This window comes from Rhamphochromis sp. 'chilingali', assembly GCF_963969265.1.
Source record: "Rhamphochromis sp. 'chilingali' genome assembly, chromosome: 19".
Lineage (NCBI taxonomy): Eukaryota > Metazoa > Chordata > Actinopteri > Cichliformes > Cichlidae > Rhamphochromis > Rhamphochromis sp. 'chilingali'.
Window position 1 is genome coordinate 20045487 of NC_137946.1, and position 26254 is coordinate 20071740.

At 39.0% G+C, this 26254-nt stretch overlaps 3 protein-coding genes across 5 annotated transcripts; 2 read left to right on the plus strand and 1 right to left on the minus strand.

Moving 5' to 3' along the window:
• Positions 1-1525: 1525 nt before the first annotated feature.
• On the plus strand, positions 1526-9597 carry ca4c (carbonic anhydrase IV c). The gene is made up of 8 exons (XM_080866110.1): positions 1526-1585; positions 4289-4336; positions 7534-7698; positions 7843-7988; positions 8320-8412; positions 8494-8560; positions 8903-9066; positions 9404-9597. The coding sequence occupies exons 1-8, from the start codon at positions 1531-1533 to the stop codon at positions 9590-9592; spliced, it is 927 nt and encodes a 308-aa protein (XP_080722236.1). The 5' UTR covers positions 1526-1530; the 3' UTR covers positions 9593-9597.
• Positions 9598-11838: 2241 nt separating this feature from the next.
• On the minus strand, positions 11839-18481 carry asl (argininosuccinate lyase). Its single transcript, XM_080866109.1, has 16 exons — positions 18357-18481; positions 17936-18130; positions 17439-17522; positions 16626-16682; positions 16436-16533; positions 16260-16337; positions 16090-16167; positions 15960-16012; positions 15777-15839; positions 15548-15662; positions 14751-14835; positions 13948-14007; positions 13772-13855; positions 13186-13266; positions 12552-12658; positions 11839-12388 (listed from the first exon to the last, which is right to left on the minus strand). The coding sequence occupies exons 1-16, from the start codon at positions 18369-18371 to the stop codon at positions 12244-12246; spliced, it is 1398 nt and encodes a 465-aa protein (XP_080722235.1). The 5' UTR covers positions 18372-18481; the 3' UTR covers positions 11839-12243.
• Positions 18482-19685: 1204 nt separating this feature from the next.
• On the plus strand, positions 19686-26160 carry LOC308386623 (serine protease FAM111A-like). 3 transcript variants are annotated; one of them, XM_080866294.1, is made up of 5 exons: positions 19686-19785; positions 20501-20559; positions 22952-23022; positions 23305-23369; positions 24199-26160. In XM_080866294.1, the coding sequence occupies exons 4-5, from the start codon at positions 23334-23336 to the stop codon at positions 26053-26055; spliced, it is 1893 nt and encodes a 630-aa protein (XP_080722420.1). In that variant the 5' UTR covers positions 19686-19785; positions 20501-20559; positions 22952-23022; positions 23305-23333; the 3' UTR covers positions 26056-26160. The 3 variants fall into 3 exon arrangements, with proteins under 3 accessions (XP_080722420.1, XP_080722421.1, XP_080722422.1); XM_080866295.1 differs by having other exon boundaries at positions 22952-23013; XM_080866296.1 differs by lacking the exon at positions 22952-23022 and having other exon boundaries at positions 19694-19785.
• The last annotated feature ends 94 nt before the right edge of the window (positions 26161-26254 follow it).

Sequence of the window (26254 nt, forward strand, 5' to 3'; positions counted from 1 at the left end):
CCACATTTTTAATACTTTTTTTTTAAAAATATGAATGATTTAGTTGTTTTTTTTTAATGAAGTAATAGTGTAAGTGTAGAGGTATTGCATGATTCAAAGTATGTTGTCCATTTATTCTACCTTGCATTTAAAAAACAAAACATGTTTACATGAAGGGCCATAAGATGAAGTTCATGTTAATAATGAAAAATGATTTTTTTCATCATTATTATTATTATTATGTAGGAGCTACCTACAGGGTATTTTTAGCTTGTTGTTTCAGTAATGGATCCGCCATTAATCTGACAATCAGCCCGAATGCACTTGATTTCAGCCCAGAGTAGTTTCAGGCTGTGTTTGGCAGGCATGAAGACAATCTGTCCATTGAGATTTCAGTGTTTGTTTTCAGCTCATCCGAATCACGCAGGTTCATGTGAAGGAAGTTTTTAATGATTTTTTTTATGACCAAATGTAAAACATTTAAGTGACCAAGTGTAGTTGTTCCTAAATATTTGCCTATATCGCACCATTTAAATTTATAAACAACAATTAAAGAAATATATATGCATTTCTATTTTAATATTCAACTAAATAAATTGCTACATGTATCAGTTTGAAATTTAAGTTATTTTTATTCTGTATTTTACAAGCGTATGTTGCATAATACAGAGTTGATATTCATCAGCTCTCCTCTGTGAGTTAGAAATAGATTCACAGTTCAGACTCATACGTTGTTAAATTAACTGTTAAAGGTCATGAAAAACATTTTTACATAAGTGGGTCAAGAACTTATGAAGAGTGTTGCTTAAAGTCAAATTTCAATGACTTTGGATTTTATCATCTGCAGTGATAAAATCTCCATGAATGGTAACATTTAAAAGATTCAGAAAATTCAGAGTTCAGTTCTCGTGATCTTTGGGACCAGAAACCACACCCAACCTTCGCTGGTGCACAAAAGCTTGTTCTGACACAGAAAACTGGAAACCTCTTCTGATGTTAATGATGCTGCACTGCTAACTTCCATAGACACTAACACTAACCGGACACTTTATTAAGTACACTCTACTATGTGGAAGATGGAAGACAAGCACGCAATTTAGGAAAAATGCTGCCAATTTTAAATAAAATAAAATAGCAAAGCAAAAGCTCCAGGCTTAATTTTAAAGTTTTTTCAAATAAACACATCCACTTTATTATGTGCACTAATGTATTATAGAAAATGGAAATCAGATGTAAATAATGACATTTTGTCCGGTGAGTTAAAATACTTTCTTGTTCCTCCTGGTTTTTCTGCTGTATCAAGTCAAAAATAAAAAACAAGGAACAGCTGAAATCATTTTGTACATTTTGCCACCAGGTGTCTTCCTCTCTCGTTTTACACAACTTAAAATTAGGAACGTTTGCACCAAGACCCCCCCTCCTGTTTAGAATAACTTCCACACACACACACAAACACACAATAATCACCTCCCTCCCACCTTCAAAGGTGGCTGAGTTGGTGTGTGAAGACAGCTGAAATTTAGTCTATGAGGAGCTTCGCCTGACTTCATCATGGGTTTTTCTCTCTACCTCCTGACTCTGCATCTTCTCCTTTCCCGCTGCACAGGTAGGAGACTCACACATAATATACACAGTATAACTGCATTTAAGCTAAATGCAGGAACTATGATGGGCTTCAGTTTTCTGCGCCTATTTTTTTAGTTTGAACTTGTTCTTGTTTAAGTCAAAAGGGTGGATATGACGATAAAACATCTGCAGCCACACTTGATTAAACATGCTGTAATTTGTGGGAAGACAAGTGCCATGAGATTATTAAGAATCAAAGCAGCAACACAACTATCTACAACATATTTTGAATTTTCTTGCTACTTCTTCATGAATGTTTAAATATTAACTGGAAAGATCACGAGCTGAACTGCAAACAGCAATGATTTTTATTACTAATTAATAGGCTCATTAGTTTTTCTATATGATTAAATGACAAAGCCCTGCAAATCATAGTGGAAAAAAGTGGATTAGAGGCAACATCAGATGTCTTTTTCTGTTGAAACAAAGTCCAAGACTCAAAAACAGTTCGTCTAGATCATGAAAGCAGTGGAAAAGCAACCAATTCTCCCATTTGGGGATGTGCAAATCTCACATCTGTGAGTTTTTCATTTTCCTAAAGTTTACGTAAAAAATTAATTGATTTTGAAAGTTTGCCGGGGAGCAGGTGTTTTGGCTTGCAGTTCACAAGAGTCACAAGAATGGAGCCATAAAAGTCAACAAACCAGTGTCTGCTTTGCAGCAATATCTTTCTCCAGTTTAAGAACACCTGCCACAAAAAACTCATCGCTACCAACCAGAACAAGTTGCAGAAGAGCCTCTAAGTGTCCTGAGCTACAATCCCATGAAAAGAACATTTCCACAGGTCCTAAGAACAACATTTTAATTTAAAGCAACCGTTTTCTTTATAGTTTTATCAGTCTCTCACATCACTGTGGAGGAACTTTGGGCCGTTCTTATAGCTTGAACTGAACATAGCTTCAGGTTTGTGGTCCTGCTGCATCTTTTCAATCAGTTCCTGTCGACGAATTCACTACAAGGTGCCAAATTTCTGTGGCTCCAAATCAATCACTTATCATCACCACCTCGCCTGAAGCTGGTATTAGGTGTTTCTGTTTCTGCCAAACATGGCCAAATATCTCCACTGTGGTCTCCTCTGTCTAAAGGACATTGCTCCAGATGTCTTGTGGTTTCTGGTTACTGTAATGAACTTTAACATTTAGCCGAGGCCTGGAGTCTGAGATGTAGTGCTTGGATGTTTTTGCAGTTTCTGAGCGCTGCACAGTCTGACATATAAAATTTGCCGGGACTTCCACTCCTGGAAAGATTGTGACATCGTGTTAACAAACACCCGAGTGCTCCAGATCAGCAAACTGCCAAAACATCTGCTTTTACACAGGTGCTCACTCTATATTAAGTGCAACTGATCAGCAGCACCTGCTGTTACTTACCTTCTTAATTTCTGTCAATGCAGTAAGAGTTTAATTATTTTCTCACAGGGATTCACGTTGTCATGTGTAAGCTCCAAGTTTAGGCTGCATGGAGCCACTCTGAAAGCTCAGATGGTGAACTGTAGAAGATATTGTCAGTGTAAGGAAAGTAAAACTGGGAATTTAGCGAGGTAATCACTGCACAGACTTCACTCTGACTTTTCCCCGCTGCTCAGTCTCACACAGGTGAATGAACCAGGTGGTGTAAAGCCAGCCTCCAGCTGTGTATTGTTCTCAGTTGGTGAGAACCACTGTCCCCTTTTCAAAGGACGGCATTGTGGGAGTCAGCAGGGCTAATCTGTGTTCCTATATTAGCTAAATGGTTCTCTATAGCGGCTTTCATTCCCACTGCAGAGTCAAACACCGGACTTTCATTCACATCAGAAACACAATACACAACCACGGCACAACTCTAATAACGTCATCAGCACCTGCTGAATGAACACGCTTAATGCAGCGGTGCAGAGGCAGTTAAGGAGTCGGATAAAGCCACTTTGCACTGAAAGCAATCAGTGTAATAACAACCAGCTGACCTGGGTGATTAAAATCCGCCTGCATCTCTTCCACTCACTGTCACACACAGACACATTTTCCAACATTTAAACTGAGTAAAACATGTTTGAAAACGAAATGTAAGCTGCTAATTTATTTTATTGTAAGACCTTCGGTCAATATATTTTTATACTACTCTCTTGTTCTGGCACAGCTTTTGTTGTTCTTGTAAACAAAGGAAGTAAGTGTGGGGGTCTGTGAATTTGACTGAACACATTTTTGGATGTCTTTTTCACTTTTTGCAGAGGTGGGTTTTGTGCAACTTTTTCAAAGTGCACTGAGCTCAGCAGTCAGACTAAATTTGCAGGGAGGCAGGGTGATTCATTGTAATAAATCAATAAATCGTAAGGATCAGTCATTTGTAATCACACATCATTCTGTCTGTGCTTTATCAGATAACATATTAATGGACACAGCATATTTTTAACACACTGAGCACATGTGTCATGTGAAGACTAATAATATGTCAGCTGCAAAGTTCAGGTGCAGAGGACAAACACATGAGCAGATCAGCTAGTTGCTGACTAAGAAAAAAATAAACGCTGTGTCTAATAGAGCGTGAACTTAATTAATATTCATTTATTAACTGCAGGGAGACTGTTGGCCTGGCACAGCGCAGCACCATCCCGAACATAAATATAAGCGCTGTGTACACTGCAGGTTATGTGTGTCTGTTTGTGTGTGTTCCTGGGTCTAATCTCAGTGTTTTACTTTTTCTCCAGCTAACTGGTGTTATCAAAACCAGAATGCCTGTGATGACCCATGCAGAGGTAAGACTAGAAAGAAAGGAACCTACAAAATTTTAGAGGAAAATCCAAAAAGTGTCAAAGATCCTGCAAGTCAAGGATGTAAACCACTGCAATATGAACAATTCTTTAACCATTTATTTTATTATTGGGCTTAACCACAGAGGTTCTCACTGGCCTCCAAAAATCTGTTTGGTTAAACGTCATCAGTTTCAGAATAAAGTTATTGCATTTAACTTAAACTAAAACTAGATGTGGAAAATATAAAAACTAAATGGACTGATTCATATAGAGCACTTTTCTACTCTCTCAGAGTACTCCAAGCACTCTATACAACATGCCACATACACTTTCTCTAAACATAGTGCTGTCTAATCACATTCATATTCCGATGGATGCATCAGAGAGCAACTTGGAGTTAGTATCTTGCCCAAGGATATTTGGCATGGAGGAGCCAGGGATTGAACCACCAACCTTCTGATCAGTAGGTGATCTACCTGCTCTACCTCCTGAGCTACAGCCACCAGGTGAAACACTGGACTTTTGAAAAATGAAAAAGATTTTCTGAACTTGGAAAACAATAGTTAAATGAATCAAGAATGACTCAGAGATCAAACCTTCACCAATGCAGCTCACTTTCTGAGCAGTATTTACTTTTAAAGGAATAGTCATTTATTTTATATATAAACATTTTATTTTCTTTGTACTTTAAGACATTTGTATTGCAAAAACAGGTGGAGGTCCTGTTATTTGTCCTGTTGAAACCCATTTTAATATATTTGACATAATTCTGAGTATAGTTAATTTGTTTATTTATGTGGCTATAATACACATGTGGCATTCATTCAAGTTTTGAAACACAAATTTATGTTATCTTCCAAATAAAATATTACTTATTCAGAAACATTGCACATGTATTAAAATTGTTTTAACTGTAATAACCTGTTAGTGTACTATACACAAAATCACAAACTACACTCAAAGCGTATCCCATGCCAAAAAGTTATTGTCATAGTTTCTAAGTTAGGAGTTATTTTGTTAGTTTTCCACCAACAAATCATTGAAGGTGTTTATTATTAAGGGGAAAAAATCCAAACCTATGTGAAAAATCGATTGCCCCCTAAGCCTAATAAGTGGTTGGAAGAACCTGAGCAGCAGCAGCTGCAGTCAAGAGTTTGCAATAACTGGCAATGAGTCTTTTACAGCACTGTGGAGGAATTTTGACCCACTCATCTTTGCAGAATTGCTGTAATTCAGCCACATTGGAGGGTTTTCGGACATAAACCACCTTTTTAAGGTCGTACCACAGCATCTCAGTTGGATTCAGGTCAGAACTTTGACTAGGCCACTCTAAAGTCTTCCATTTGTTTTTCTTAAGCCATTCAGAGGTGGACTTGCTTTTGTGTTTTGGATCATTGTCCTGCTGCAGAACCCAAGTGTGCTTCAGCTTGAGGTCATGGACAGATGGCCGGACATTCTCCTTCATGATTTGATAGACAGCAGAATTCATGGTTCATGGCAGCAAAACAGCCCCAGACCATTACACTACCATCATATTTTACTGTTGGTATGATGTTCCTTTTCTGAAATGCTGTGTTACTTCTACGTCAAAAGTACTGGGATACACACGTTCCAAAAAGTTCAACTTTTGTCTCGTCAGTCCACATTTTCCCAAATGTCAAGGGGATCGAAAAAATGTTGTTTACCCAATGTGAGACGAGGTTTTGTGTTCTTCATGGTCAGCAGTGGTCTTCTCGAACTCTCCCGTGGATTCCATTTCTGCCCAGTCTCTTTCTTAGTGTTGAATCATGAACTCTGACCTTAACTGAGGCAGTGAAGCCTGCAGTCCTTTAAAGTTTTCTGGGCTCTTTTGTGCCCTCTTGGAGTAATTTTGGTCAGCTGGCCATTCGTGGGAAGGTTCACCATTGTTCCAAGTCTTCTCCTCTTGTGTATAATGACTCTTCATCAGAGTCCCAAAATCTTAGAAATGGCCTTTTAACCCTTGATAGATGTCAGTGACTTTGTTTCTCAGGAGTTTCTTTAGATCGTGACATGATGTGTTGCTTTTTAAGATCTTTTACATGTGGTTTATCACATTTAATTTGTGATTTAACAAGAGGGGCAATTACTTTTTCACACAGGACCAGGTAGGTTTAGGTTAGTTCACCCTTTCTCCCTCAATCAATAAAATCATAATCTAAAAAGTGCATTTTGTATTTACTCGCGTTATCTTTGTCTAATATTAAAATTTCTTTGATCATCTGAAACATGTAAGTATGACAAATATCCAAAACACTAGGAAATAATAAAGGGGGCAAACACTTTTTTAAAACACTTTTCCTTAAATATAATAACATTTTAAAAAAAGACTAAAACTAAAAACTGAAACTATTAACAAACTAAACTAAAACTAAACATCTTCAGACAAACTGAAACAAGGATACCCACATTGGAGACCAGCTAAAACTAAACTGCAAAATAAAAAGTAAAAAATTAAATAAAAATACAAAATTATAATAAAATTGCTACCAGTGTCCTGAAAGTGTCAAAAAAAATAATACACTATCAGATCACTATCAAAAACCAAATTAATATAGTAATATATTAAGTAATATAGTTGAAGACTAAAAACATGAAGGTGCCCATGAGAATCTTAATGCATCAGTTTGATGGTAATTCAAACAGTCAATTTCATCTTAAAGTTTCTTAATGTAACGAGAGATCTAAACCAAGATAATAAAAAAAAACAAGATTCAGCTGTTAGTAAGTGCCACAGGACACAGGTGCAGTTTCTTGTGTTTGTGAGAAGCAAACCCAAAGTAGCAAAATGAAAGCAGAAGAAAGTGATGTTCATTCTCATTGAGATCTACAGCACCAGCAAATATTCGTCATTCATGAGGTGAATTGGCTGAGCACTATTCATTTTGTTGTTGCTTTATAAATTGAGTCTGACCTGCAGGCCTTTGCTGTGTGTCCTCTCCTGCCCCCTTCCTGTCTACTCTTGGCTGTTCAGCTGATGAACAAAGGCAAAAAAGCCCCAAAATAAGTCTTTAAAAAATACAATATGTAAGCGTTTACGTAAATAGGCAGGCATCCTGTCTTTTCAGCCAGCATGGGTGGGGGAGGCAATCTTCATGGACTCTCTGAGAGGCAGCACTCTGTATGGTCAGTGAAGCCTAAAATCTGATGATGCTGTTGCTTTTCCTGTTTGTGTCGCTTAGACCCCAACCACTGGGCTACTCAATTCCCAAAATGTGGAGGGTTACGCCAGTCACCGATTAACATCGTGACCAGCAAAGTCCACATCGACATCGCCCTGTCACCTTTCAACTTCATTGGCCACACCGACACAATCAACATGACAGTGGAAAACAAAGGGCACTCTGGTAATGAAGAGCCGATCTTATCCAGTCTGGCACACAGAGCGTGTTTTTTCCCTTAACGACCAAATACTTTCAACATGTTTACATAAAAATAACTGTTAAAGTAACATAATACCTTTGCTCAGTGACAATCTCTCGCCCCTGCAGCCCACTTTGCTTTGCCGGCGTCTGTTCGATTCATTGGGGGAGCTCTGCCAGGTCACTACAGAGCCGCCCAATTTCACCTCCACTGGGGAGGGAATGGGAGACCAGGATCAGAGCACACCATTGACGGAGAGAGATTCCCCATGGAGGTAAAGGAGTCATCATTAAAGTTATAAAAGATTTGAGTAGAGGTCAATAATTTTGTTGGCACATGGATTTGGTTTTCTGACATCAAAAATGTTCAAGCATGGCAGTTATGTTAGTGTGAAAAATTTCATGTTTTATTCCCTTATTATTCCCTTTTATTTACCTTAAATCTGCTCAGTAAGGCTAACAGATACACCACAATGACACAGGAGGGTCATTAATAACATTTTATTAATATTGTTATATCCATTGTTGAAAAAATTATGTGACTGATCTGATCTCTGAAAGCAGAAAGGGCCCTTGATGCAGTACAGTACTCTTTTCTTTATACAGATGCACATAGTCCACATTAAGGAGCCGTACAGCTCTCTGGCGGAGGCCGAACATGACACAGCAGGTATAGCTCTGCTCGCCTTCCTGTTTGAGGTAATACACTGTGATGTTTTCACCTTCTTCATAAAATGTTAAGACGTGACTTGCGGCATAGTATTGATGGTATCTTTCTAGGAAACAGCGGATGATCATCCTCATTTGGACACAGTAATAGATGCGCTGGGCCGCGTACAAAACAACGGTATGTATGCTGTTAATTTGCAGCTCTTTGGTTGGAAGAAACTGATTTCTGTGGATAGGTGTGCTTTATACATATAACCAGTTGAGGAGTATCTGCAATTAATCGATTGATTGTAATCTATCTTCCCATCTGTGATTTGCAGGAGATCAAATACTTAAATTCAAGTCAGTTTATTGCTTTCATGTAATAATTTTTTTCAGGATTTTTGGTGGATAATCTGTTTCTCTCCATTAAAATAAAGTGAGGAGTTGATCCAGATTGGGATCAAATAATTGTTTCCCACATCAGGGCACAATAAGCTTTATTCAGTCCTGACTTTGCTTCTTTCTTTGTCACATGAAGGCAGCACCACAGTGATCCCAAACTTTAGACTCGGTGACATTATCCCAGCTGCAAAGGACCTACAAGGTTACTACCGCTACGTGGGCTCCATGACAACGCCGGGATGTGAGCAGGCAGTTGCCTGGACAGTGTTTCACAGGAAGCTGGCCATCAGTAGTCGACAGGTAAGCAAGAATAAATAAGTGAAAGAGATAAAAGGCTCACAGTAGAGAAACTAGTGCTTTTGGTTGCATTTCATCCATAAACCTGTGAACCTCCAAACGGACATTTCTTTACTCTTTCACAATGTAAACAAAAACAGCATATTTGAAGAAGTTATGGAGATGTGATATTAAATTGCAAAATAAAACTAGTAAAACTACAAAAGTAGAAAACGCCTGGGGGAAGAAAAAAACTTTTCAGAAACACTTTGCATTTAAGAGGTCAAGACCTACAACAACTTTCCTTCTTTAAACAACTCTTCATCTCCTCAAACACATTTTTTCCCTCTCCACTTCACAGCTGGATGCGATAGTTAAGCAGTGTCGCTTTTGGACAGGGCATCCCATGACTGACATTTTCCGACCTACGCAGCCGCTGGATGGCAGGATTGTGTACTCCTCAAAGTCGGGTACAGCTCAGACAACTGCGACACATTTTTGGTGTCTGTTTTTATCATTTGTGACTGTTACGCTGGGTCTGGCACACTGAATGCGCAGCAAGAAATGGGCATAGTCTTCAAGTCTGAACAGCGAAGCCAACGCACAAAGTCTTAAATCTGCATTTTTTCTTATGGCCAGCAGGGAGTGACTTCTCAAAGTCTGATTGTATATATACAGTTCTGTGAAAAAGTATTTGCCCTTTATAACCCCTTCCTTGGGTTATAACTTCAGTAAACATTTTCTTGATGAATCTTAGTCACATGATAAAGCATGATGTATCGTTAGTAAGTAATGGTCCCTTTTTGAGTTCAGCAGAAGTACATAGAGCTAGATACACACAGCTCAGCCTTCCTCTGCAGATCAGAGGGTATGCAAAAATTAGAGATGCAAAGAAATGTTTTTATTAAAAATGCCACTGCTACCCTTAAAAGGGGCAGTTGTTTTGCGTTAACTATTGGTAATGTATTCATACTTAATCATTTTTTAAGATGATCCATTTTTCCTGACAAATTACCATCAATTAAAGTTGATCACATCAGCAGCAATGCCCACATTTAGGTACATGACTGCCAGGCAGTGTCTCGTACAACCCTATTAGATAGTTTTCTCCTAGCACCACCATCAGCAGTGTCAAACTTATTTCCTTAGAGATTATTAAAGTGTTCTGATTCTGAAGATACTGGATTGTTTGTCCTTAAATCTGTACAGATTCACATATTGTACTGAGCAGAATGATAACAACAGCCTTTAGAGGAACTGGTCTCAGTCACCAAACTAATTCGGTAGTGGTGTGAAAATGATTCAGGCAAGTTTTGACTAAAATGTGAGTGCACTCGGCTCCTGTAGCCTGATGTCGCAGCTATGGTGGAGCATGCAAAGAATGGCAGCTTCCACAGTAATACTAGTTAAAACAGCTAACTGGGCGTGTTTCATAAATGCAAACATATATGTGCTATTTAAGAAGACCTTCTTCCTATATTTACTTTCTTCCTCCCCACCATAGACATATCTGAGCTACATGAACGTTTTCTGGTGATTTGAAGGGATGCATGATGATTCTTTGGGATTTTTCTCTTTGTGGAAAGAAGCTGAAAGAAAGAAAAACAAACCGATCAACTGATTCAGACCAGACCAATTTAAAACGTTGAAACCATAAAGCAGCACCATCTTCATCTCAAACAGAAATTTGTATGATGATCAAATTTAATTAGCACATGCCGACTTCAGCTGAAGCCGCTAACATGGCAGTAGATTTGAATTTGAAAGTATTACTGACTTCAATTATGTCAGTATTTCTGACCTAGGAAACTGAAAACCAACATAGTATGTGTGTGAGCTTTAGTACCCTGCAGCACTTGGGGCTTTAGGGGGGGAGGTCAGTTTTTAATATTCATGTTTTACTGCTTTATATTAACGCTTATTTTCTCCTAGATGTTTTTGTGGACAAAAGTAATAAACCGATATATAGAATTAGAGGTTTAACATATTTTTCTTCCTTTTTCAAAACATGAGAGATTCTTTAAATAATAACCTTTATTCTACTATTTTTGTCGTTGCTTTTCATGTATATATTTGTATCTTTGTTGTTTAGAGAGTTTAACAAAGCATTTGGTAATTAAGGCATCTCATAAATGTACCTGTGCATGTTTTAATTAAGATCTAAACTCCAGTAATCCTCCAGCAATCCAATGAGCAGTATGTAGAGTGGTCGCCCCATGATAGGAAGGTCGGGGGTTCGAATACACTGAACAGCTACCCTGAGGTACCACTTAGCGAGGCACTCTCCCTACACACTGATCCCCGGTGCGCCTGCCCTCTGCTTCCCTGAGTGAATGGGTCAAATGCAGAGACAGTAATTTCCCCACGGGGATCAATGAAGTATACATTAATATTAATCCTCTGCCAGAGTAATAACTTGTTCTTGACTTCTTATGATGTGCAAAATCCAAACCCAAAACTTCAATCAGTAAACTAACAGCTGACGTCAGTGGATTTATCTGAACCCTTACTGTGAGTGAGACTGATTTTATATTGAGTATTCACCAATTTGGATTTCTACAGATTCAATTAGATCAGTTTAAAATGAATGAAACTGACTGTTTTAAGCACCATGGAAATAAATCTGCCTTGCAGTTCATTCTGCCCCGGTCAGTTGTGTTTATCATAGCCGACTGTTGGTAACTTTGTTCATATACAACAGGAAACCATGCTTGCATTACATGACTTCACTGGCTAACGGCCACACTGGAGCATTTAAATAAACAGGCACCTCAGAGTTTCAATTGTCAGCGCAGGTGTGAATCCTGCATAAACCTGCCATAAAGTAATGTTGGATCCACTTATGTGACATAAATAAATACACGTTCTTGTCTGTGCAGTAAAATAGGCTGTGTGTGTCTTTAGGATGGCTAGAGAGTAAAGTAAATCACATCAGATGTTTTTGTGGTGGAAATCAGACTTAATCAACCTGCCATGGCACTATTTATTTTCTTTTCAGGTATTTAAAACTGGTCAGTTTCCAGTTTGTACACAATCAATGACAAACATCACATGTTTGCACAGGATGGAAATGGCACTCCATATTAAAGAGAGAAGAGTGAAATGTTTGGGAGGCAATGTGGTTCTCAAAGTATAAAGATTTCACTTCAACCTCGCTCTGCAAATCTGATTCTAAAGGTTACACCGAGTGACACCGAGAGGTCACTGTGCGTGTTTCTTCAGCCAGTTCCTCAGATGCTCCACCTGTGCAGCGACGCTACTCTTAGCTGTGCCTCCAGGGGCGCTGTACTGCTCCACACTGCTCCTGTAGTCCCACACTGAGGACACGTCACTTCCAAACAGAGGGCTGAAGGTACAGAGCAGACAAAGAAAAGACAAAGATAAGAAAGAGGAGTTTAAAATTATGGTATGAAAAACATGATAGAAATCAAAAGAAGAGAAAATGATTCATTTGGAAGGTTTTAGGCTTTTAGTTTAAAAGTCTGTGTGTGTGAGAAGAAGACAGCCACCTTATAGCAGTGAGATCTTCCACAGTGAGCTGATTCAGGGCAATGTTTTTGGATTCAGCTGTAAACACAGCTTTGCCAGAGAGACCATGGGCCTCTCTGAATGGTACCTGCAACACACAATAACACACAGCTACACTGTAACACACAACATGCAGAAATGCAGGAAAGTATTTTGCAGTGAAAAATTAATGTGAATAAACTCATATAAAAAAAAAAGAAAAAGAATGACAAAACAGACCCTTGCTGACAGATTTATGTCTCCTTCCAGGATCAAACAGGGTAGCTTTCACTTGTTAGATAAACCACTACCCAGAGACACTAGTTTACCTAGGACTAGTTACTAGGACTAATAAACTTGTATCCTAATAAAGGCTATGAAGAGTGTTTGAATTCCTGTACAAACTGTAGACATCATTTGAAATCATTTCTTTGTAATTACTTCCTCGAATATTGTACACAACTAAACTACAAAACTGATACTCAGTAATTTGTTATGTTCTAAAAATATCTGCAAGACAAAATTGTAATTTCAAAAAAAAATAATAATATAGATTAATTTCATATCCTGAATATCTATAACATAATAGTTAACATCTACATAATATAATATTTTAAGGATATATGATCTACTCACCCCCTTCCTCACAAGGTAGTAGGCCAGATCAGTAGCCAGCATGTCAGGACTGAGAGCAGCTTCCATCACAGTCTGATTGATCTAAAAAAATAAGCAAAAATTAAAGGACACCCTGAACCTTTGCAAGATTATTTGTACAGTGAAAAAAGACTGAAGAAAAACTGAAATTCCTCTTCTTGTTTGGAAAACTGTCTCAACTTCCAGCCTTGAGTTTATGGAGCCAGAACTTAAAACCCTACAAAATCTTTCTACGTTAATGTCGTTTGCTAGTCTCCACAGAGAATCAGCTCTGTCAAATCCTCAGCAGTGCTTGTAATAAAATGTTTAATGCTGCAAGATGACTGACAGTGATGCAATTCTCATAATCCACCTCTGCATACAAATACTGCAGCTAAAACTGCCACGATGTCACTGAAGTGTGGAAATGATTCAGCTTTAAATGAAGCATCTCATTAACCACACAGGAGTTACTGTTTCCATATTAACTTTTTAACATAGTCTTTATGGAAATCAATTACCATCTACAAACCAAGAAATGTATTCGGTTTATTTTTCAAAGGAAACAGCAGTGAACTGATTGTCTGACCTTCAGAGTTGACATGACTCCAGTGGTCACCTGCAGCACAGCCTGAACATTATCATAGCAGTCAAACATTGCCTCCTTATCCTCCTGAAGGGTGAGCACGGTGATAAAGAGAGCTGGATATTAGGAGAAATTTGACTTCCTTCCAAGTGAAACCACGTGAAGACAGACTTTCATACCTGTAGGTCCTTGTTGTACGTGCTCGGTAGGCTCTTCAGCGTCATCATGAAGCCCGCACACTGAAATACAAAAATCACAGGAAGAGTTTTGTGAGAAAACTGCAGCGAGTAAAGAATGAAAGCAGTAAAGACTATGAGAGCACAGCACGTCTGAATGCTCATGAAAGGGGATACTGTTGTAGCTGCAAGGCAGACAACTACAATAAAACTATTATCACCCTCCACACTGAAGAGCCTCTGCCTCCTGTTCCCAGGTTTCATCATACAGAGCTGTGTTGATGATGAATTATGAAGGATCTATTGTATCACTATAATAAAAATATTAAATTATTAGAAAATAGACTATTTATTAACATGTGTTTTTCTCCAGTTTGGCACTGTACTTTCATACTGAAACCAGCCAACTGTGATTCTAGTGACGGAAAACTAGTGACTGCTTTAGGACACACGAGGGCGCTGGTACTGCAGAGGAAAAACAAGCTGTTCTCCAGAGAGGAAAATCTACAGTTAGTTCCACTTTTAAACATATTGACCCTTTTTTAAAAAGTTAAAATATGAAAGCAAAGAATCAACTATTTACAACAGGAAGAAACAGGATTTAGGGTCTACACTTGAACTAATGGAAGTGATCTCACACAGCACATTACAGCTATACCAAGATATTGAAAAGAGTTATTGTAGCATCATTGGTGTTTCTATATTATACTTCTTTTTTTTTTAAGTTATCTGGCAAAATAAAATTGCAAGTGTGAGCTACTGACATGCGTAGAAAGACAGCATTAAAGCCAACCCTTCAGGCTTACCCTGCCAAAGGCACGACCTGCTTTACTCCTGATCAGCTCCAAACTGTCAGCATTTTTTTTCTGGGGCATCAGACTGCTGCCGGTGCTACACACAGACACACAAATATACATGAAGGGCAATGAAAATTCAGCATAAAATAGAGTAGGTCATAGCAGAGAGATCAGTGCTAAATGGACACAACTACAGAGAAAATAATGATTCAAACATAACATTTCACTTTATCAACTTATAACACAGCTTCGTGACTGCAGCCTTTGCACTTTGGTTGCTGTAAATGTTGAATGATGAGATGTAGACTTTTAGGCTCCGTTTTATTATAGATTAAATACCAAGATTATGCTCACAGAAATCCAGTGAACTGTCAAACCTCTACAGCACAGGTGTCGAACTCCAGGCCTCGAGGACCGGTGTCCTGGAGGTTTTATATGTGCCCTTGATCCAACACAGCTGATTCAAATGGCTAAATGACCTCCTCAACATGTCTTGAAGTTCCTTTTCCTTTGCTTGCTGCAGCATTCCGATCTCTGTCTAACTGTGATTGGATGTATAGATTAGCATTATTGCAGTTTCTTTATTTGTTGTTGCTTTAGATTGTTTAATTGAATTATTAGTTTTACACTGATTATTGATTTAATTTGCCTTGAAACTACCTGTAAAATAGGTAATAAGAAACTTTCATGAAGTAAATAAACTGCTGAACAGCTCTCCTCTTATGTGCCAGTAATTTTTTTCCAATATGTAAATCACAGATCTTTACATACTGCTAAAGAACTGCAAAATAAAAGCATGAACCGACCTGTAGGCATCAGAGAGCGTGATGAAGGAGAACTCTTTTGTGCTGTACAGTATCAGGTCCTCGGCCATCTTACTGAGATGGGTCAAACACAACGAAGCCCAGAACAAGAACTCAGCTAAATAAACAGACAAGTGAACATGAAAGGACTCAGAGTAGAGTTCATGTTTTTCACTGCTTGGATCCATTTTAGTCTGAAAGCTTCCTGGTGTGTACAGTTTACAGTACATACCAACAAAGTCTCTTTGGCCTGTGGCATCCATGCTGTTTAGACTGATGCTATCAAACCCCAGCTCTGCAGATCCAGAGGACAGCAAATGTTGTAATTTCTGCTCATTTTTGAATTCATATTTTATAAAAAAACAACAGTTAAATGACAAGAAGACATTGGTAACAAAAAGCCAATTGGCCTGACCTCTCTGCAGGAGCTCTCTGTCGATGTCGAATGGAGTCCCAGCGATGGCGCCACTGAAAACAACAGGATTCATTTTATCATATCTGTGAGACCAAAATGAAAGTCACACACGAGCGCGTTCAGGGCGTACCTGCCGAGAGGTAAAACGTTAACTCTTTTCTTGAGCTCCTGAAGCCGCTCCACATCTCTGCTGAGGGCAACAGCGTGGCTGGAGACAGAGATGCACGAGACTGACGTGAACATCACACTGTCTTAATGAAAGGCGGGAAAATTGCAAATATGTCAGTACAGGAAGATCACCTCAGAATCCAGTGGCTCCATCTGATTGGCTGTGCCCTCTGCATGTGGGTGTAACCAGGAAAAAGGACTTCAATTTCTCTGAGTTTCAGAAAAAGTGATGGAAAATATCATTTTTTAAAAACTGCAAGGTTACAGCAGAGCACATGTTTACGTATGCCAGCGTGTGTTTGTCTCACGCTGCCGCCCGCTCCACCATGGTAGTTATCAACTGAAGCGCGTTGTCCGTAAGGGTTGAGATTGCGCTTCGCAGCCACAACCTCATGTCAGTCACCACCTGATCAATCAAAACACACAGAGGGTAATATTTTAATCTTTTCTATTCTATAACAGTTAAATCATTACAGTTTTAATATCACAAACACAGACCTGGTCATTCCTGCTCCTGCCTGTGTGCAGCTTCCCTGCAGGTGCACCAATCAGCTCCTGAGAAAACATGTAGCCACACGACTATGACATCTGTCACCACAGCGATCACCAAGCCCTCAACGGAGGAGGAGATCAGTGTTTTATAGCCCAAAACTGAAACAATAAAACACTCAAATTACATTTTATCGTTGGCAGTTTTTTTCTACTATATCCTCCACACATCAGGGTAAGACCAAAGCGATTTTACAGAATCTTACGCTCATCAAATAGAAATCGCAACAGCCATCAGGAGCGATAAATAGTATCTGAACCCAATATATGTGTATACTTTTTTTTTTAAATTGTTTTCAGCAGTGGTAGCACACGCATTTAGTGTTCTACTAAAATCAACAGTAGAGTTTATAAATGTAATTTTCATTGTTTTCTGGAAAATACTGATGTGGAATAAGCTCTATCAAGCTTCTGCTGCACCATGCAGCACTTCTTGGTAGGATCAATTCAACAATTAGAACACTGTGCAAAACATAACCTGTATATTTTTAAAAATACTTTTCTGCTTCCACTATGCTCCATTTCCCTTTCTTCTTTCTCCTCTAACCCCAACCAGTCACCTCATATGGCTGTGCCTCCCCGAGTCTGGTCCTGTTGGAGGTCTCTGCCACTGTCACCAAGCACTACCTCATAAGTCGAACTCTGTTCACTGCACTTTTCTTTTTAATGTTGTAGGGTCTTTGCCTTATGATATAAAGCATATTGAACTGAGTGTTGCCATGAAAACGAAAGGAAAAAGAAATTCTACAAGCCATAACTCACCTTTAGTCTGCGCTCATTGGCGGTATGAATATCTTCATCTCCGGGTTTGATGACAAAAACACCTCTAGACCACTCATCAGAAATCTGCAGAAACAAATAGGGACTATTTTAAAATATAATCCGTAAATAAAATATATTAATACATAGGAAGTTTTCAGTAACTGTGCATGAGTATAGCAAATGTCAGTCCTGGTTACATATTGACAATCGCACCAATAAAGCAGAACCTCAGGACAGAGAGGGCACCCTAAAAAATGAGCTGCATGAAAGAAGAACTAAGGCTGTTTAGCAGCTGACAGATGTCACATGATGACACCATTGTGCAGCTCACACTCAGTAGAGGAATCCTGCACCATGGCACATTTTCAGCTGTCATCTATTAACCAGCCAAAGGGAAGGCAGTGATTCACATAACCATGCAAGTGATTTTCTGCTACTGCCAGCCTGTGGTTGCCCTGAACTATCTTTCTTAGTTGTGGTTTATGTTGTGACTTCACCTGAGCCATCCCGTGTAAGATCTGCTCCATTTCGTCCGTGCTGACAAGCTTTGCCCTCTCCAGAGCTTTAACATAAGCCTTGCTCCCACGGATGTCTGCATCCCACATCCTCTGGTCATAAGCGATTGAGGCATTGAACTTCTCCATAATAGGGTCCGTGTCTCCAACAAATCGACCTCCCCAGAGTTTACTTCCCTGAGAAGGAAAAGGGTAGCAAGAAAAAAAGTAAAGAAAAATTCAAATAGGTCAAAACATTAACTTTACAAGGTAAAACTCCATGGCTTTGGTTGGTTTATTGTTAGCTAATGTGCCCTCAATGGAGAAGAGACCCCAGTTTGACAGCTTGCTTTTGTTGTTAAGTGTCCAGCTGGGTATTAAAACAACAAACGCGCCAATGGCCGTACGTCGTTTGCACGCTTACCTCTGTACTGGCCATGTTTAACTGACGGTAGACGTCTGTAGCGATGTAATGTTGGTTTTGTAGTTTAGCTGAATTAACGCTGAAGCACTCAGACGTGCGGCGAGAACGAGGCTGCTGCCACTGAAGCGGTTGGTGTCGCTTTAAAAAACGTCAGAGGAGACGTCCCGGCGTCTTGCTACGTTTAGGGCTCCGTTGCAACGTAACAGGTGTGCAGTCAGCAGAGTTGACGTTGGGAAACGTCTTTTTTTATTATTTTTATTAAAATATTGTACTCTTGATTTCAAACATGGTATCTTGGAAATTGTCTGTAATATATATTTATAAAATCCTAAATGCTGATGACAATGTTTTACTTTTTACAACACGCGAGAGAGTATATCTTATGTTTTTCATGGTTGAACATTTAACTCGTTGGAAAGACCAATAAAGTTATATATTTTGCTAAACTAAACCCACAATACCACTGAAAAATACTGCAATTTCTAACGTAAAGAAAACTATTTATGCACTTACAATTGTTAGGAAAGGAATACAACAGAGGAAAAGCTGGTTTGGAGACAACCTCTAGATCTGAGTTAGAGGGAGAAGGCTGAGATGGTTTGGATACAAAGGATGTTGAATATGAAGAAGGAGGTAAAGATGTGGGACCACAGAGAAGATTTGTGGATGCAATGAAGGAGGACGTCCAAAAGTTTGGTGTGACAGAAAAGGTAGCTAGAGATAAAATAGGATGTATTTGTGTGAGTGTTCAGTGAGACTAGAAAAGAGCTATACAAGTGCCAGCCCATTCACGATTTGGTGTTTATAATATTGAGCAGATATTGCCACAGGTTTACTCCTGTAGCAGTCCACTGTGTCTGAAGAACAGAGGCAGAAATGTTTGCAGTGATGATGGATTCAGTATCACACAGAACAAAGATGCATGTTGGATTTGTAAAAGATCAAAAAAACAAAAACTGTTTAATGAAGATTAATAATTCTTAAGGAGACAATGACACATTTTTGAACACATCTACTGGAAATTACTTAAGTTGCACTGACTGCTAATAGCAAACACAACCACATATTTAACATTTATTTGCTTTGCTTTTGCAACTTTGTGCAACTTTGATTATTTTGTGTTGTTTTCAGATTTCTGTCTTTTCATCGGTTTCTGTATCACCCAAACACCAGTCTACTATTTTGTGCTGTGTACAATGACAATGAAGGGATTCAAATCATTTGTCGTGTCCCTCTGTTATGTGTTGGACACTCCAGTACACTAGATGGCAATCTGCGTGTTTCCTGCCTGTGGAGTCAACAGGAAACACCCATTACAGGGAAAAGGCGGGAAGTTTCAGCATGACTAGGCGCGTTTGTGAGAGCAGAGAGCAGTTCCGTTTAATCCGTTGGAGTGTACAGTTGTACATTGCTCTTTTTCTCTCTTGAGGTAAGTTAAAGTTTTAAAAGTACTTTAAACTCCTTTTTCGCGACAAAAGATTTGGCTTTATAATAGGTGCTCGTGTCGCCGGGATTAGGTTTTTATAACATTTGAGCATTTAGTGCCGATATACCGCTGATATTGTTAACGTGGTCGTTTTCCACCTTGAGGAAGCATCAGCAAAAAAAACATTCTTTTGGTGTATTTATCAGTTCATTGGATGACTAATAATTAAAACGTCCATTGATCACTTCTGTTCAGAAAACTGCAGACTGTAAACAGTTAGCTGCAGCCAACTTCCCAAAAAAAGAATACCTATCTTAGCAATACAGTTTTATGAGACTGTACGTTTGACTGGTAAAACTGGTGGGGAGAAGTTGCTTCTTTTCCAGGAACGGAGCTTAGAGGTGACCGATATCAAGCGTCAGTGATCGTGTCTACAGCTGTCCCTACACATTCTTTTATACTGACATGTCAGCAGGTTTCTAATCAGTGCCAGTGTCTAAGCATTGCCTACCAGTGGAAAAACTATAGATTCAACTAATCTCAGATAAAAATTCAGCACTTGCCCCTTTCCTGATGGGTGCCCTAAGTGCCATCTTGAGGCTTTTTTTTTTTTTTCTGTTGCATTATGGTTCCAAACACTGTCATCGCTCTTTGAATTACATTATTATCTCATATCACTTGATTAATCAGCTCCCATCTCTCCTCTCATTGTCTACAGTCTCAGATCAACACGGCCCTGCCCTCCAGCACTATCAGCAGCAGCATTGTACCCATCAGGTAAAACGTATGCCATGTATGCATTGTGCCCGCCTGATGACAGTGCTATAGTATGAGTCTTAATGAATGTGGGTTGTTGTTATTCAGCCTCGTTCTATGTGCCCCTTTTTAGCTTTGGGAACCCGCTCCTTCAAACATGTCTGCACACCTCTGATCTTGTTCTATTTAATCTGAGCAAGCCTCTTTTAAAAAACAAAAAAAAAGTCAGTGATCACTGTCGGCCTCTCTCGGTTCCTATTAGCACAATTCATCAGCAGCACATTTTAAAGCTCTGTTTTTAAACCGTAACCACGGCCCAGCCCATGCAACAGTACACTAATGACTAACCTAGTGTTATGGATGGATTATCTCAGTTGCTCTCCTGACTGAAGTTTGATCCATTTACAGCATCTTTTTCCTGCCATGCGATTGCAGCTCTGTTTTAGCCACCATGTAGCTACCAGCTAGCCCAAATTCAGTAACCCTACAAACGTCACTGCTGTTTAGTTTTGTCTTAATTTATGTCGGAAGTGATAGCAGAGCTGTTCGTTTGATTCATTTTCTTCTGCTTATCCGTGGCTGGGTCGCAGGGGCAGCACCTTAAGCAGAGAAACCCAGACCTCCCTCTCCCCGGCCAGCTCCTCCAGTAATTTGTGCATTTTCACAAACTACTAAACATTACAGCCAGATATTGTACTGCTCTCTTCATCTGTGTCACCTTGAAATCATACAAACACTAATATCTTACTGTTTTTGTGTTGCTGACTTGGTATAGTCCTTAATGTTGTCTTTAAATCTTTTCACAGCAGATCTTGGGTTTTCTTTCTTTCTTGTGCAGATTTGCGATTTCCTGTTTGTTATTGCTGTAATCGCTCTCATTAGGGCTACAGAGATTGACAGACCACGTGACTTTCACGCATTGCTTTGTGGGTACCTGTGGCAACAAAATCAAAACACTGCATCAAGCGCTAGTATTTCCAGCACCGGTAATCATTAATTCTGCGGTTTTAATCCCTACTTGCATTTTATTTGCCCCCAAAACAGTTATGTACAAAACACGCCAGGTCCGTACAAAGACAGACTTGACAAAAAGGCAAAAAAAAAAAAGACGAGGAAAAAAATCAAAGGAGTGGAAGCGTCAGACCCATACGAGAATACAGAGTGGAGTAAGGACGTTAGCGTGCTGCCCAACTTTCATCACGCACATATTTATTATTATATATTATATGGTACTAAGTGTGAGTGCATACACTCACAGAATGTTTAGTAACTTCAGATCCCTGCAACAAGCCCAGGTCCAGTTTACTTTGGTGATTTGGACTATTCCATTTCACAGCTGTTGTTAATTTTTTTTTTTTTTTTCTCCCCTTTGTGTTGGCCTGTACAGGAGATAATCTATTTGTCGTTTCAGGTTGTAGTATTACACAACATTTTCAGATCTAATAGAAATAAAATGAGTGTTTCGTAATTAATTCAATTTATTGTCTTTATTTATAACTGGCATTATTGTTTCATTCTATTATAGAATCTTACAAGAAAGAGGCAAAATTGTATTTCATCGTGCTTTATTAGCTGCTTCGGTAAAAAACAAATCAACAATGCAAAAAAACAAACAAACATTGCAAAACAACATACTGGAAAACAGTTATTCATCACTTGATTGCTTCAATACAACCCTTGGGCACATATATGCCTGACTTTTTGTGGCTGTTTTGATATCGCTCTCTCTCTTAACCGATCAAATCTCGCTGTGGTAGCAGCTTTAAACTCGGTATGACCCAGGTTGATAGAGGGTGCCCAGTCTGGATCGCATTCCAGCATTTTGTAGGCTGGTTTTCCTACAAAACACAACAAACATTAGCCTGCAAAGCCACAGTGAACAAAGCAGCATAGCGCAACGAATTCAAATCAATATAAGACTTATTTGTAAACTACATCAACAATTATGTTATGATAAATTATATAATAACTACAACAGAAGACTTACCTTTGTGGAAATGCTTGGAGCAGACTAACCTGTGAGCTGGAGTGTTCTGGAACGTTATATTTGGTCTTCGAATGGCTGCAATCCAGGCCATCCGTCAGCTCTTTGTTACTTCGGAAACACGGCTTGAACAATTTCTCTTCCACGACGTAATCCGATAACAACAAATCTCTTTACCCGTCGGCTTCCCGTGGCTGTCATGCGACCGGCTATTGCAGTTAATAATACAACAGCTTCTTGGCTTTTTTTTTTTTTTTTTTTTTTTAAATCACTCTGTGACTGTTTTCATGTGAAAGCCTGCGCACACTAGTACCGCTTGCCACTCGTTCCCAGAATCCTTTGCGGTTTTACCCCTGAATGACGTCACATTTTCAATCTCTACTGTGATCTTTGCCTGAGTGCGTTTTTGGTCTTTTTCTTCTATTGTAGGTACCTACCTTCCTGCCAGACGGAGAAAAGATCTGTAAAACGGGTTCCTCATCTCAGAGCAAGTGTGTTTGGTGTGTGGTTCATTACTCCTGCTCTTTGTTTGAACACTTCGTTTTAACACCTCGCTTTTGGTGTTTCTTTGTGTTTTGGTTGGCAGTCATGCAAGTCTGCATTATTGTTTTTAACTGTAATTAAAGGTCCCCCTTTGTTTTGTGTGGGTTTTTTTTTTTTTTTTTTTTTTAACAACTCATGTAATCTGTATTTGTTCTATGTATTTGTATATGTCATACTGACATGAATACACACAATAAAATGTGTAAAGTGAGAAATTAATCACTTATCCTTGCCTTTAGATAACCTGTCATACCAGACTGCTGGAACGATGGCGAGCAGAAGTGAAGTGCCAAGAGACACTGAGGTGCTGATTTTCTCCTATAATCAAATTTGTATTTGCCTTGGTTAGTATAAACCATCACAGATGCAAGTAAAAGTGGCAACAGGTGCACTGTTGTGTGATCATGTATAAGTTGTATAGTTTTAATGTTTTATTTGGAAATAGAATGGTATGTATGAGTTTGGTGATTGAGTTATTATTGTGAATGAATTATGAATTTTTTTTATGAATTATTATGTCTATTTTTTGTTGTTTTATGGACAACAGATGGAAATTAGCCCTTGGCTATAATCTGGAATCTTTGCAGTCATGTAATTTTTTTTTACATGTATGTTCATTAACATGCACTGTCCTAATAAAATATAAATAAATCTCACTGGAGAAGCAACATCAAGACCACTTCCAAAAACTAAACTGTTTTACATGCGGTGGGCACAGATTGTTGCTCATGTGAATTCACCTTTCTGGAAGAACTTGAGTGCATGTGTATCCTGAATGTCACTGCAGGTACCAGCAGTGGCAAAAAGCAGATCTAGATTAAAAATAGTCTGAATGCACATGGAGAGCACTATAATCTGTGGCAGCCATTCAGCATTGGGGTTGTCATGTTGTTACTTCAAGAAATCAATGTACTCTCCTCCTGCATTTAAAGCCTGTTGTCAATGTCTCAATCATTCTTTTTCTTTGTTGGAAATGAATGACACACAATTTTTATCCATTTTAATTAAAATTTGAGTGAATGTCTAATAAGGGCAAGGTCACAAAAGAAGATGGTATCGTTTGAGTATCTGCTTGAAGAGAATAAGGTTGTACTGCAAGTTAAGTGAGACCACTTTCTTTTTTTTCTTCCTAGGAAGAAGAGCCTCATCTGACTCATTCTTTTGAGTGGAGTTACATGAAGAACGTCTCTACCCATACCTGCAATCAAGTGCAAACTATTGAGGACTGCCTGATGAAAAGTCAAAAGTTCAAAGCAGTTGTAGAAAAGCAGAAGGACAAAGAGCTTGTTATTGTAAGAAATGGGAAAGCGATAGCTTCACACTTTCCGTGCAGAGTAATTAAAAATGAACGTCTGACTCTGAAGTTTGTCAAAGCTGTGGAGAAGCCAAAGAAACCAGTTAGTGGTTCTAGTTATCCCTGCAAAAAGAGACAATCTAGCAAACTTGTGATATTTCATGTCATGGCACGAGGAGGTAAAAATGTTGTCAGAATCCTGAAAAATGCAGAACTAAGAAAAGACATGCAGGAAATTACCGTTTACGCATATGAAGGGGAAAAAGTGAAGCAAGCTCTACGAAGAGATGGTCGTTTTCTCAGTGCAGTGTTCACTAAGAACTGTGTGCTCTCTAACATAAGCACTGAGGTTGAAACGGAGATGTGCAGTTTTGTCGACGACCTTGATGGTGAGACTTTCAAGATCATATTGCTCGACAACTCCAATCCACCAGCAAGTCAGCCTAGCAGTCTTGATGACGCTTATGTGCTGCAGAGTGAATCTCAGACAAGTGATTCTGGTGGCAATGAGGCGCTTTCACAGCAGACTGACCCAGTCAAGTCAGAGACCGACAACACAATAGGGGAAAAAACGGATCTCTGTGGAAATATGGCTCCAGGAAACCAACTGTCTGATTCAAAAAAGCTGCAAGTTAATTTGTCTGCACGGTTTAACATTTTGGTAAAAGGCAAGAAAGCTCAAGTTCCTAAGCTTTCTCGCATCCAGAATATTTTCCGTCAGGAGTTTGGGAACAGTGCTAAAAGATGTCAAGATGTGAAAACAATGAAGAAGCTCATGGAACTCAGTAATTCTGTTTGTCAAGTGAGAATAAATGGGAAATCACATGGAAGTGGTTTCCTCCTGTTTGGCAATTTTATCCTCACAAATGCCCATGTTATCCAAGACTTCTGTAATGATAACGGCCGGCTTAACAAGCAGGTTGCTGTGACTTTCTCTTTTGAAAGTTTGGAGGAGAAAGATGGCCTGATAGATGTGGAAGAGGTTGTTGGTATTGAATATATTCCGGAAGTGTCAGGGACTGACTGGGCTTTGTTAAAGCTCAGTGCTGATCAGAAGTTGCCTGATTGTCTCTTAAAACGCAGTGGATTCGTTCGCCACAGTGGTGGAATTTGTATTATTGGATATCCAGGTGAAAGTGTAAAAAAAATTGATGTCTGTTTGGTTGTTTCACAAGAAAACCGTAGTCAGGTTGCAGAGAGGCACTGGAAAGACAATCAAGACTGTGTTCAACTAATTAATGATCATTTCTTCGAAAATGCTGCAGATTATTTTCAACAGCGCAAACAACTTCTGACTTACGAGTCTTGTTTATATGATGGCTCCTCTGGCTCTCCTGTCTTTAACGAGGATGGCAATGTTGTTGCAATGCATTCAGGAGGGTATCTATACAAGGATGCAAAGGGTCAAAAGCAAAGTGTCATAGAGTTTGGGTATCCTTTTATCAACATAATTGAACGCATCATTATTCAGATGGTGGAGAGAGAAAAGTTTGATGTGTTGAAGGAATGCCTCGCTTGCACATGCGATCGACAGCAAGACTTTTTGGATGGTGTGAAAAAGCTTGTTGAGAGCAGAAATCTCACAAGGTTTAAAAATGTAGTGAACAGTTCAGTGGCTGTAGATGACGAGAGTTTGAAGGCTGTCTTTGAATTCTTCTCTCGGAGAGAGCAGCCAGAGCCCATGGATATTAACTGAGTGCACAGAAGGTTAACTGGAGACAGAAGATAAAGTGAGAACAGTTCGAGCAGTAAAAGCAGTCGTTATTTTTAATAAGTCAGGACACTTGTTTAAAAAAAATAACTTTTTTTTTCAATTTACTCTTTCACATAAGGTTTTGTTAAACAACTGATGCATCATGTACTATAAATAATATTAATGATAATAATGCATGTAT

What these genes read in the sequence shown, in the direction of transcription:
- asl (XM_080866109.1), bottom strand. An exon ending in CAGGTCGTGCCTTTGGCAGG is followed by an intron (nt 14,008 to 14,750) that starts GTAAGCCTGAAG and finishes TTTGTATTTCAG; the next exon opens with TGTGCGGGCTTCATGATGAC. An exon ending in GAGTCATGTCAACTCTGAAG is followed by an intron (nt 13,267 to 13,771) that starts GTCAGACAATCA and finishes TTATTTTTTTAG; the next exon opens with ATCAATCAGACTGTGATGGA.
- LOC308386623 (XM_080866294.1), top strand. Translation starts at nt 23,334, where the DNA reads ATGGCGAGCAGAAGTGAAGTGCCAAGAGACACTGAG. An exon ending in AAGTGCCAAGAGACACTGAG is followed by an intron (nt 23,370 to 24,198) that starts GTGCTGATTTTC and finishes TTTTCTTCCTAG; the next exon opens with GAAGAAGAGCCTCATCTGAC.
- ca4c (XM_080866110.1), top strand. Translation starts at nt 1,531, where the DNA reads ATGGGTTTTTCTCTCTACCTCCTGACTCTGCATCTTCTCCTTTCCCGC. An exon ending in CTGTGATGACCCATGCAGAG is followed by an intron (nt 4,337 to 7,533) that starts GTAAGACTAGAA and finishes TGTGTCGCTTAG; the next exon opens with ACCCCAACCACTGGGCTACT. An exon ending in TGCTCGCCTTCCTGTTTGAG is followed by an intron (nt 8,413 to 8,493) that starts GTAATACACTGT and finishes GTATCTTTCTAG; the next exon opens with GAAACAGCGGATGATCATCC.